Source organism: Artibeus jamaicensis, unplaced genomic scaffold, assembly GCF_021234435.1.
Source record: "Artibeus jamaicensis isolate MK-2021 breed Jamaican fruit bat unplaced genomic scaffold, CSHL_Jam_final contig_648, whole genome shotgun sequence".
Lineage (NCBI taxonomy): Eukaryota > Metazoa > Chordata > Mammalia > Chiroptera > Phyllostomidae > Artibeus > Artibeus jamaicensis.
The window spans coordinates 1,119,532-1,132,299 of NW_026521912.1; the positions used below are offsets into that span (position 1 = coordinate 1,119,532).

Sequence of the window (12,768 nt, forward strand, 5' to 3'; positions counted from 1 at the left end):
CCACATGGCTCTCCCTCACTTGGGCAAGAGGGGGTCTCCACTCCACCAAAACCTCGTGGCTCTCTCTCCAATGGCTGGTCGTCTGCGTTTAAATCCCCACACCAGTCCTCCTTTGCAGCCCCATTTCCGACTCCTCCACCATTGGTTACACCCGCCAGGACTCCCATATCCTCCCAGCTTTACTGGGCTGCCATGGTGAGTCTGGGCAGGTGTGGCCCCATGGCATGGAGCCAATCAATTCCAAGCTCTCACACAGGTGCTGTAACTCTGGGAACCAGCCCCCAGTTACATCCTTGGCAGAAGTCACTCCCTTCTCCCTGGCTCAAAGCATGGCCACAGCTATTTAACATATCTATGAAACCAGTTAAAGGTTATAGATATGTTAAATGACCATTCCAGAGGTTAGCTGTGAAACTGTTGCTATGCAAAACAGCTCTCAATGGCTGTGCTCCACTGGTCCTTTCCCCCAACTGACACCTGGGGGCGGGGGTGAGGCCATCTGAATATATCCTGGACACCTTGAGTTCTGGACCCCATTCCAAATCCCTTTTTGGGGGGCCCTCCCTCTTGGCTGTACCCTGTTACAGTGGCAGTGGAGAGGTAGTCAGAATTTAGGAGGAAGGAAGGACATGAAAAGGTAATTGAAAGGAAGGGAGGCTGGGGCAGGGGAGTAAAGGATGAGGAGAAAAAAACTACATGACCTCTTCCTTTGACGATGGGGGCCAGGGGGAGGAGGGTAAGGAAGACACAGAAAGAGGAGGAAAGAAGCCAAAGTTGTGTCTAGGATGCCTGATAAACATCGCAGGGATGAGGTCCAGGAAGCAATAGTAATTATTACAGTTATATAAAAATAATTATAGGTATAACTAGTACATGAATTGTGTGTTTACATTATCCATCAATAATGATTACCACAGTCTCTGCCTTCATGCTGATAATTCTGTTGACTTGGGACAGAAACTAAACAGGTTAATGGATCAAGTAAGAAATACATACTTTGAAGTTAGATATAATAAACCGCGGAGTGGGATGTGTGTACGTGTGTGTGTGTGTAATAAAATAGGGTAAAGGACAGAGAGGAGAGATTATGTATGTAGTCGCCCAGAAAAGATTTATAAGTATTTGTTAAAGGCTTAATGACAGAAAGTAGATGGTTGATATAGCACGTCTTTGGGGAAGCGATCTAGATATCCCCAAACGTTTCCATCGAGGTGAGTTTCTTTTCTGCTATACAGAGGAAGGAAACTGAGGCAGAGGATTAACGCAATGAACAGTCAATGTAAAGATGAAAACTGCAACCGAGAAAGAACAGACCTCTAGGTGTAAAAGACCTCGCGCAAAGGCCCGAGGAAACGGTTAATGGTGACAGAACAGGTAGACCCAGAGGGCACGCATTGACCTATGACGTCATCGGGACGTTATAGGGTAACATCACCTGGACGTAGCTCCAGTTTCCTTCCCGGGGAGATCATCTGTTAGTCAAGCACGGTCTAAATGAAGCCTCTCATTGGTTATTCGCTCCGTCAATCCGTTTAATTATTCCAGGCTTCCGTCCCGCCCTCCTGCGCTAGTCTATGATAGGCTGACGTGACCGTCACTTCAGACAGGACCGCATTCCTTCCGCCTTTCTCTAGGAGTCCGAGGGCGAGGAAGGTGGATCCCAGACGGCGCCCACCCCGGCGGCTCTGCTTCTGACTCTGACTGGCTGCTCTGGGTGTCGGTCGCTACGCCAGCCGGCGCTGATTGGTTATCCGTCCGCCGCTCTGCGCGGCGCCGGCCCCGCCCCCGTCGGGTGTTTGTGGTGGGGCTGCGGAGTCGCGGATCCCGCCGGAAGCGCCAGGACAATGGGGACCCGGGACGACGAGTACGACTACCTATTCAAAGGTACGGCCGGTGGGGCACAAATGGGTAAGGGGATGGCGGCGGACAGGCGGGCCGAAGTTGCGTCCAGGCCCCTGTGCCGAGGCCAGAGTCCGGGGCTAGAGGCCCTAGTGGGGGCCAGTCAACCAGTCAACAAGCCCTGGGCAGGCTGGTGTCGATCAGCTTTGGCCTGGGTGTGCGACCGTGCGGACCCGGCGGGCCAGAGGGGCCTGAGGTTCCTTCGATTCTCCCAGAGGGGGTGGGGCCCGGGGCGGTAGGTGAGGCCGTTGGGGGCGGGGCCTGCGGAGGGGGCGGGACCGCCCAAGCATTTGCGGAGCGGGTGGAAGGCTCCTTTGGGGGAGTGGACGGCCCTTTGGGGGCGGGGCTAGAGCGCGGTGGGCGTGCTGAATGAGAGGGCTGGGCAGGTGGGGCGGTGCTCCTCGGGGTGGGCGTGGCCAGGCTTAGTCGGAGGTACACATTTGGGGGCGGGGCCCGGGAAAGGAGGGGTAAATATTGTGGGTTGGGATGTGTGCTGGGGTACACCGGTTCCGTGGAGGGACTCCTGGTTGTGTGTGTGTCGAGGACTAAGTGTGTTGGACCTAGGCCTGGTGCTTAACAGCAACAATTATTTTTCTTAACTCTTAGAACTCTTTTTTTCCCCAACAAGCTATTACTGGTAAATCGTTTATTGATTACACATGATAATGGATGATTCACAAGCTTCAGTCCCATCTATAATTTTATCTGGTACCATAAAAATATGGAATGCTTTATGAATTTGCACGAGGCCATGCTAATCTCTGCATTGTTCCAGTTTTAGTATGTGTTGCCAAAGCGAGCACACACATAGAACTCTTAAGAACACTACCCAAGTACTTGAACTTTTCTAAGCTCTTTATAAACGTGATTCATTGAAATCCTCACCAGAGCCCTGTGAGGTCCATATTATTCAGCCTCTCTTTTTATGGCCCTGGAAACTGGGGCCCAGGGAGACAAGGACATAGCGAATAAGTGTTAGAGCAGGATTTTGGACCCAGGGCAGCTGTGAACTTTACTGCTTAGGGACAATATATATCTCGGGGAGCTAGCAGCTAGGATCTGGGACCGAGATGTCAGACCACCCCCTTTAACACAGACATGCTGATGGCTCAGGTCTGGGCCAACCTGCTGGAGGATTTTCCCAGCCAGAGGGACAGAGGGCTTTACAAGCCTCAAGTATGGCCTATACAGGTGAGGTAGCCATAGCTGGCCTGAGGCCAGCTGAGGAGCTCCTTCACCTAGCCCCAAGCTGGGGAGACTCTCTACATATCACTGTAGTCCTTCCTCTCTCAGTTTAGCTGGTTTTGGGGTCACAGGCTTCACAGCACCTTCTGTGCCAAGCTGGACTTTGGCCAGGTTCTCTTCTGTCTGTGCTGGGATCCCTGGCTGATAGTGGCTGCCCTTAAGAGTTAACTCTTTGGCCAAAGCAGGGTGTGTTTGCTCTGCTGCCTGCTGCATGAAAGTCTGCCTCCCATGCCAGCTTTTGGAATCTTCCCCTGTTGGGGGAGTCTGGCCATCTTTGAGAGTGTAGTCTGTGCCCGGAGGTGGCCTTGGATGACCATCTAGCATCTTGGGGCTGGGAGCCTGGGGACTTTGGGGATATAGAGAGTGGGTGGAGCATTTCCTTCCTGGGTTTTCCATGTGGTGAAAGGCTACTGGGCAGAGGAAGTGCCCATGCAGAGGCCCAGAGTCCATCCTCACAGCACCATGGGCTCTGGGAGCTGCCTGCAGGCTGATAAGTCACTGGCAAGTGAGACTGTTTGGTCAGCAGGCATCAGGCCACGGCCCTGGTGCTGACTAAGCCTTGTGGTTGTTCTCACCTTAAAGGCAGGGGAAGCTCTGTCAGGGCTTTGGGGACTAGTGACAGGTGGTCTGGACTCCAATTCTGCTGCAGCTGGTGCCTGTGTCTACTCAGTATATCTTTAGGCAGCTGCTTCTGGATTAGGACTGGGCACCCGGCTGGATGTGGAATTGCCAAGACAAGGGGCACTCCCTCAGTCATCCCCTCCGGGTTTCTGTGATCATTTGCTTGTTATTCTCACATATGTGCTATTATAAGTAACCCCATTCCAAGTGTTTTCACGACTCATCTTTTGCCCTTTGGGTTATTTCTTTGAAGTGTATGTTCCCAGAAGTACAGTTATTGGGTCAGGGGCAATGGAGTGACTATGCACTCTAGTCTAGTTCCTGGAAATACACTGATCTGGCTTCTGCAGCAGCTTGCATGGGGGAAGGGGTTGCTCCCCTGCCCTGCTGTCTTCCTCCACTGGCTTCCTTTTCTGAATCTAGCAGGTGCCCTGATGACCTTCTCAGGTTGGGTTGGAAGTGAAAATCTAACCCACAAGGTCAGGGTTCCCCAACTGTGGTTATCTAAGACCTCCCCTTTACACTTAACACCTTGTCAGAGGACCTTCCCTATTATTTTTTAATGTTTGTTTTTAAGTTCACTCGGGTTTTCATTCCTTCAAATGGGAAAGAGAAACTCTATTTGGCTCTGGCAAATAGGGAAGGGAGGAAGGAGGCTGACAGGCAAGCCACCACCCTCACGTAACTTACCAGAAATATAGCCATAGATAGAAACATAAAAACACTTCACCACAACCTTCCTCAGCCCCTCCTGAGACCCGTGGCCTGCAGAGAGTCAGGCATGGGCATGAGAGAGGAGTCCAAGACATGACTACCCTACAAGGGTTGCCCAGGGTTAGCTTTTTCCCTGGTCCTACCACCTGGTGCAGGACACCGTTGATTAGAAAAAGGGGGAGCCATCTTCTTACACCGACCCTGTGTCCAGCCTCCCCCAGTCTTTGGTCACCTTCTCTTGGCCCTGTCCTAGACATAGAGGGACTACACCTGTCATTCTGGGACACAGACCGCCTGTTGTCCAGCCCTCCCACCAGTCTTGGTTTTGGCAGCCACATCACATGTTGGCTTCCCTGACCTGTACTGCCAAGGCCAACAGATCTTCCTGGGTGTTTTACTCACGTGGTGTTTATTTTCTTCACTGCACATTCCCCCTTCCCCAGGAGTGAGGTTGTTTATTTGTACCCAATTATAGATTCTCACATTTATCCTGCTAACATTTATCCTATTAGCTGTGGGCCATTTGCCCAGCATACCAATCCGTCCCTGGGGGCTCCCTGACCTCTCCTCTGATACTGGGCTGTAGGGTGTACAGTGGGAGTACTGGGGTCTCTGTGGTTCACCAAGGCTTTTCCAGAGCCCCTGGCTACTCACCTGGCCCATAAAGACATGGTTCATGTGGGAAGCTTCCATAGTGGCCCAGGAACCTCTCTTTTGGGTTGTGTCCACCCCTACCCCATTTGTGAGACCTTTTGGGAAAGACAGTGAGGAGAGAGTGGCAGCCGGCCCTGGTGTTTGCCTCTCTCTGCCCAGTGCTCCGAGGCAGCCTCTTCACTCTGCAATTTGGGCACGACTCCATCAGGCCCACTGGTGGGAGAACTGAGCACACCATCTTTTCCCATTGCAAATGGTGGCTTGTCTGCACACCAGCTTTGGACACCTCATCTCCATGCTCAAATTTCCCAGGGCATAGCTCTAACAAGATTACCTTCAAGTGCCAGTCCCTGGAGCCTGAGATGATCAGAGTCTGCTTCCTGGTTGTGGGGGTGAGCGGGGCTGCTCTGGATGAAGTAGGGGAGCGCGTCCCCCCTACCTGAATGGCCACTCAGTCTGCCTGAACATCTGAATGTGGGCCCTGGGGGTGTTACACTGTTGTGGGCAGGCCAGGGGACTCATGCCTTCAAGAGATGCCAGCTCTTTGTCTTTGCTAAATGGGCTTACCTTCCCTGCCAGCCAAGTGGCGTGTCTAGGGAGGCCATTTCCTGACCAGCATTGCCATCAGCTTCTGTGGAAATGCTGGGGGTCACGTCCTCAAGAGTCCTTTATTTCCCCAAAACAATAGTTCACTTGTGCCTTTGACAGTGCCATTCTCATTCCCACAATACACCCAGAGCCAGCCTGGTCACTGCCCTGCTGGCCATCTCTGCACTGGGCACCTGTGCCAGGGAGCACCTGGGCATCCTGGATTTTCTACCGTTTATCTGGGCAGTGATTGGTGGCCCTTGTCCTGTTCTTGCCTCCACTGTTCTCCCTGGGTGACCTTGTACTGGAGGACCTGGTCACTGTGTGTTGAGTGTCCCCTACTGCCCAAGGGGAATGATAATGACATTTGTCCCCAGGGTGGCTCCAAGAAGTAGATAATAAAGCCTTTAGGGCTGGACTAGGACCTAATCAACTGTGCTAAGGGGATCCTCATACTAGGACAAAGCTGGCTAGGGAGTGAGGGAGTCAAAGGGCTCAACGCAGGACTCAGAAGGGACTCTTCTTCATTTTTCTTCCATTCCTGATGGAGAAATGTGAACAAACCTCCCCAGCCTTGTCTAGGTTCCTGTGGCTGCTGTGGGAAGAAGGTGAGGGGTTAGGGTTTTGGATAGCAGACCCCACAGTCATCCCAGCCTAGCCCTGCATCGTCTTGGAGCCCATTCGGGACCCCACCAGCATGGTTGGGAGCCTTTGGCCCTGCACTGCAGGCCCGTGTCTATCTTCACCTGCTTTTTACCTTTCTCTGAAGTCATCCTGGCAGTCTTGTGTTGGGTACCCACCATGTCAGGAGAAGACACTGGTTCTGTCATCACAGGTCTTGTGGGCCGGGGCTGTGTAAGTTTAGGGAGGCGGGGAGAGGCCTGACGAAGTGTTTCGAAGGTTTCGAAGGATTTTGAAGGATGAGCAGGAGTTTGTACCAGATGGTACAACCACTTTATTGGTTTTTTGTTCACTCTGTTTTGTGTGTGAGGCTCTATGTGCTACATCCTGGGGCAATAGCAGGGAAATGATACTGTCCAAGATCTTGCCCTTGAGGAAGACTAGCAAAAAACAAATAAGTAAAACTAGGCAAGTGTTGGAAGGTGGTGAGAGCTATGAAGGAAAGGTAGGGGATGGGAGTGGGAGTGTTGGAGGGAGTGAAGTTTTAAAAAGACTTCTGGGACGGCCTTCTCCTTGATCAAATGCCATCTGAGGCACGCCACATGGAGGAGAGGAGGGTGGGAACCAGGCCAGTACTTGAGGAAGAACATTCCAGGCAAAAGACTGTGCACTTGCATATCTGTGAGTCCCAGTGAGAAGGCCCATGTGACAGGAGTGGAGTAAGCAAGCAGGAGAGAGAGGGGATATGGGCAGGGAAGGGACAAGGGTAGGTCATGCAGGGCCTTATGGGTCCTGAGGAGAACTTGGGCTTTTACCACTGGGAGGCAGGATCCCAGGAGAGAGGTGGGCAGAAGAGGGCCAGGCCCTGACTCAGGAGCTCACAGATACCCCCTGGTGGCTGCAGTGAGTAGAACATTCTGTTGGTTGGGGGTGAGAGAAAACTCAGGGGCATCAGGGACGGGCTGGTATAGCAACCCAGGAAGAGATGGAAGTTGCCTGGACTAGCTAGGGTTGGGGCCATGATGGTGGTAAGAAGTGGGGGGAAGCCTGACGTGCACACATGACATTTTTTATTGGGGCTGAGGATGACCAAGCCTGTAGCGTGCAGTTCTGCACTGGGCAGATCCACCCTCAGGGTGCTCACACTTGGAGGGGTAGATCCATGTGGTTTCCAGGTGGGTCGTCTGGTCAGACTGCCATGTATTGTTCCTTCTGTGCTGCACGTAAACTCATGCATGTGTGCACACACACACATACACACACAGACACAATTCCCCTCTGGTGTGCCCTGGGACTGAGGACAGTCCTCCTGAGCCCAGGGCCTTCCTAGACCATCTCAAGTGGCCCCACTCCTAATGGGATAGACCCACCAGGGCTGTTCTGCCCTGCTTGGGAGGATTCTTGTCCTGTATGTCCCAGCAAAGTGGTCCAACTCTGGGGGTGGGGTGATAGGAGGGCTAGCAGGCTCTGTTCCCTCTCAGCTACAATCCAGAGGGCACATTCCTGTTTTAAAGGTCAAGTTGGCTGTGTTGAGCAGAATACCGGTTTGTTTGCAACTGCCTTCCATGAGGAAGTAGCAGGGTGGGCATGGGGCATGAGGCTTCCCATTTCCTGTTACTCAAAACTCCAGAGCCAGATCCTTGTTGGTAGGAACCTGGTGGAACAAGTAACAATTGCTTCCCCACCTGTCTTAGTGGGCTGGGTGCTACCTGAGTTCTGATCCTGCAAGCTTTTGTGTTTCGTTTCCTGAAGTGGCTCTTGTTCCTTTTTTTCTTTTCATACCTTTAGAAAAGGCAGTCCAGAGAGGTTAAGTGACTTGCCCAAGGTCACCCAGCCATAGAGCTTACTTGGGCCACAGGGCTACAGTAGAAGTTTGGGGCTGGTGGATCCCAAGCCCCCTGCCTGCTGGGATACCTGAGTTCCCGTGCCTTAGCTGGGGCGGCCCTGCTCTGAAGAACCGAACACAGGCAGGGTGTTGTGCTATTTACAGTGGCTGTGTTTCTATAATCCTGGAGCTTCTGCACCAAGAAATGTGGTGCATCAGGCAAGGACAACTCTGATTCTACCCTGTTGTTGGGTGTCATGGTGGACATGGGTGGCACGTGGGTCTTGGTTTGGGGAGCTGACCTGTTCTGACCCATGGAGCTTCACCTATACCCCTTCCTGCCTCTACAGTGGTGCTTATTGGGGACTCGGGTGTGGGGAAGAGCAACCTACTGTCCCGCTTCACCCGCAACGAATTCAACCTAGAGAGCAAGAGCACCATTGGTGTGGAGTTTGCCACCCGCAGCATCCAGGTGGACGGCAAGACCATCAAGGCCCAGATCTGGGACACTGCTGGCCAGGAGCGCTACCGTGCCATCACCTCCGCGTGAGTGGCAGTGATGGGGGGATGTGGGAGACTGTGGACGTAGGGCCAGTGGACCCCAAAGGATGGGTAGGAGTTGGACAGGAGGAGAAGAGGAAAACAGAGCCCTGAGATTGGCCCAGGGTGGAGGGACAGGACCTCCAGGAGCTGTGGGAACCTCAGGAAGACCGTTGTCCACTCTTGACTCCACTGTGACCTCAAGTAGACATGGCCCATAGCCCTGTGGGCCACTGCCGTTTTGCTGGGTGCTGGCTGCATGGGGAAGGCTGTTATCTGGGCCTGGAGAGGTCCATTCCACTCTGCCCACCCCGAGTTCTGCCTGTTTGGCCTGCCCTGCCTGCCTGTGTGCCCAGTCTTCCTCTTCCCTCAGCTCCCCATGGCTATACAGCCATCAGGACCCACTTGAGCTGCCTTCTCCGAGACCCCTCTGAACCCCCCCCCCAAGGCTATTCCCTTAGCCACTTGCTATCCTCTGAACACCCTTCACTGAAGCCTGCTCACCTCCCCATCTCCTAACTCCTCGGGGTGGCTGTGTGTTCATCAGTTTTCTTGGTGGGCCGGCCATAGCAGGCGATGGAGCTTTCACCCAGCAGCAGCCTTTTCTCTGCACAGGTACTGTTTCCTTCTCCTCTTTTGGTGTGTTTCTTTTGAGCTCAGGCCCTACACCTCCCTCAGGTCCCCACAATCCTAAGCTGAATTGGGGCCATAGAGCACTCCTTCGAGGCCACGGTGGCCACTTCTAAGCTGAGCTCTGCATGGGCCTGGGAACCACTGCCCACCAAACCTTGGGGGCCCCCATGGGGTGTTAGTGGGCAGCTCATTTGCGGGCCCTGTCCTTTGTCCCCACAGGTACTACCGAGGTGCAGTGGGTGCACTGCTGGTATATGACATTGCTAAGCACCTGACATATGAGAATGTGGAACGCTGGCTGAAGGAGCTGCGGGACCATGCTGACAGCAACATCGTCATCATGTTGGTGGGCAACAAGAGTGACCTGCGCCATCTGCGGGCCGTGCCCACTGATGAGGCCCGTGCCTTTGCAGGTAGGCGCCTACTGGTTGCAATGGGTTTCACTTAGGGTCAGGGCCTATGGCAGGGGCTAGCTCATGACAGTGGGGCTGTGACTAAAACCTCAGAAAAGTCCCTGGAAAACAGGCAGCGCCTCCAGGTCCTTCCCATTTTCCCTGGCTGTGGGCATGGTTGCAGTGCCATCCTTCCCTCCCCAAGGAGTGGACATTGCAGTCCTACCCCCTTGACCCCAGCCTTTCATTTCCTGGGCCAAGTGAGCGGATAGCACATAGGGGCTCCAAGAAGATTCATAGGTGCCCCCCACTCACCTGGGTAATATTTTATCTGTTCTAGAGAAGAACAACTTGTCATTCATTGAGACCTCAGCCTTGGACTCCACCAACGTAGAGGAAGCTTTCAAGAACATTCTCACAGGTGGTCCAGGGCCTGGTGGGGGGGCCACAAGAACCCCAGCAGGCCCACCAAGGGTGGCATTAGAAGGGCACCAGCCACACTGGTCACATGCTCCATAATGTAGCCCCTAAACCTTTATTCCTTAAGCCTGCCACTCTGTTAGGACAGGAGGACAGACATGGCATGCTCCATGAGGTCCAGCCAGGTCCTGCCTCATTGGCACTTAGGACCCAGAGACCCCCTGGACCCAGCTTCCTGGGATGGGTCCTGCCATGGCTCCACCAGGGAGTAGCTGGGTGGCAGGCAGGTGGCCTTGGGCCCAGAGTTTCTAGTCTTCCAGGAGTTTATTCTGAGGAAGAGGGGGTCTCTGTTCTTTAAGAAGAACCCTGAACTTGGGAGGGTATCTCTGTGACCAGATGTGGGTTCTGTTCTTACTAAGTGCATTGGGGAAATTCTTATGTCATGGGGTGCGAGTGGATCACAGTGGGGGCCTTTGGGACGGGCACAGCTTTGGGGATACTCCCTGGAGGAGTATCCGGATGAGTACTACAGGGGACAGTCATTGCAGGCAGGGGCATGCAAGGCACTAACTTCGCATCCCCCCCATTGCAGAGATCTACCGCATCGTGTCACAGAAGCAGATTGCAGACCGTGCAGCTCATGATGAGTCCCCTGGCAACAATGTGGTGGACATCAGCGTGCCGCCCACTACTGATGGACAGAAACCGAACAAGCTGCAGTGCTGCCAGAACCTGTGACCGCCCCGTGCCTCGTCCAAGCGTGCGTGCACATCCTCGCCCTTCACCCGCCCCCCACCGTGATGTTTTTCCTGACCTGACCCTCTCTGTCCCTCTGTGACTGACTCCCACCCTCCCACTGAGCTCTGCACGGTCAGCTGGGGCATAGGAAGAACAGGAGTCAAGCAGCACTTCCTGTCCCTCTCTTCCACCCCCAGGAAAACTTGAAGCCTAGCTGCTGCATCTGTTTTTCTTGGGTCCCAGTGCGCCTCTGGGTTGGGTGGACAGGGTGGTAGAATGGACAGGGTCAGCCAGAGGCAAGAAGATGGGCACACCGAGCAGGCTTCTTCAGCTTCCTACAGCAGACTCCAAGGAGTGATTACCTCCTTCCCTCTCTGGCCAGTGTCTTAGCTGGCCCTGCTCCCCACCTAGAACCCCACACTGGGCTGAATCCTGAAGAGCAAGTGACCAGGGGTAAAGACTTGGGCAGGCAGAAACAGACTCCTGACACCCCACTCCCCACGCACAGCCAGCACTGGCTCACACCTTTGACCTTGGCTTCTCCCGTGCGTGCGTGAATTCAGCTCAGCTTCTGCCTGTAGATTTATGCTGGGAGAAGACCTCCCCCTTCCCTTCTGCACGCAGCGCACTCCTGACCCCTTCCCATGCCCTTCTCTCTGTCTTGTCTCCCTGTCTGGTTGGGAACCTGTTTGCAAGTGAAGCAATATCTCAGTGTTTTGTATATACAACCGCTCTTGTAGCCTCTGTTTTTTTGTTATTATAGAGAAACACAGATTCTTTATACACTTTGTAAGATTGACGCCGAACCCCAGCTCTCAGATCTCTTATTATCCCTGTGGCCCCTGCACTGTTGCCCCGATGCCTCATTTCTCTGGCCCATTACTAAAATGTGTAAACTGACTTCCTGGATAGAAATCTGCTGCTGCGCCTTTGTCTTCTTTCTCTCCACCAGGTAGTCACCCCTGAGCCAGGGCCCTTGCTGCACACATCCTGCCAGGGGCTGTACTGCCTGGCTCAGCCTGACAGGAAGCTAGAAGATCAGGCCTCAGCCTCCGCTCAGAACCATGCAGAGGCCTCCTGAGCTTACTGTGGGAGTCCCAGGGTGGGTAAGGGTGGGTTGAATCCTCTCCAGGCTGCTATACCTATGGCAGGGAGGCAGGGAAGGCTGGGGGTTCGACATTAAACTCCCTGGTCCTAGGACTACCAACTCTTAAGACTTGAGGGTGGCCCTCTGGAGGGGATGGGCTGTGACCACTGCTTTTACCTCCCTGTCCTGGGGTTTGGACTGCTAATTGCTTCCATCTACTCCCTACCTGGCCATCACCTGGGCTCCCAGCAAGGACTGGTGAGAGAGATTAGCCTAGATGTTGGTGTTTCCAGTCCCTGCCTAGCTCTCTCCATCCTCGACTCACCTCTGAGAAGATGTTGGTGGCAGGGTGAGGTGAATGACCTAGGGTTCTTTCACCTTTCTGATTCTCCCCTTGTCAAGGCAGGTAGGACTGGCCTGGGGGCCAGTTCCCAAAGTGGAGGAGATGGAGGTGTGGCCAGCCCTCTCCATGCACTGACCGTATGACTCGTTGTATATTTCTTCACCTGAGTGCCAGGCAGCTGTTCTAGAAGCTCCAGGCTCTGGTTAAAACCACTTGTGCCCTTGACCCCTAGAAGAGCCACCAGAGAGAATTCCAGGCTCTGGCTTCCCTACCTGGAGGAATGGGTAGACCCACACAGCCCTCCAAAAGAACTCTGAGTCATAGGGACTGTTCTGACAGGAGTTGGGGTAAGCCGGGGTTCATGCTCCTGGCTGAGGAGCACCCTGGGCTGGGGATCTGATGGGGTGCACAATCCAGGGGTCCTGTACATGGGCCCTGGGTCCCCTGG

General features: G+C 53.9%; 1 protein-coding gene across 1 annotated transcript; it reads left to right on the forward strand.

The window, feature by feature from the left end:
* Positions 1 to 1,644: 1,644 nt before the first annotated feature.
* Positions 1,645 to 11,790, forward strand: RAB11B (RAB11B, member RAS oncogene family). Its single transcript, XM_037158940.2, has 5 exons — positions 1,645 to 1,884; positions 8,518 to 8,713; positions 9,560 to 9,753; positions 10,073 to 10,153; positions 10,745 to 11,790. Exons 1-5 carry the CDS (start codon positions 1,845 to 1,847, stop codon positions 10,888 to 10,890), a joined length of 657 nt encoding a protein of 218 aa, XP_037014835.1. The 5' UTR covers positions 1,645 to 1,844; the 3' UTR covers positions 10,891 to 11,790.
* Positions 11,791 to 12,768: the final 978 nt, after the last annotated feature.

Excerpts from the sequence above, each read along its gene's own strand:
- RAB11B (XM_037158940.2), top strand. The coding sequence starts at position 1,845 with ATGGGGACCCGGGACGACGAGTACGACTACCTATTCAAAG. Across the intron at positions 8,714-9,559 it reads TACCGTGCCATCACCTCCGC|GTACTACCGAGGTGCAGTGG; the intron begins GTGAGTGGCAGT and ends TTGTCCCCACAG. Across the intron at positions 9,754-10,072 it reads TGAGGCCCGTGCCTTTGCAG|AGAAGAACAACTTGTCATTC; the intron begins GTAGGCGCCTAC and ends TATCTGTTCTAG.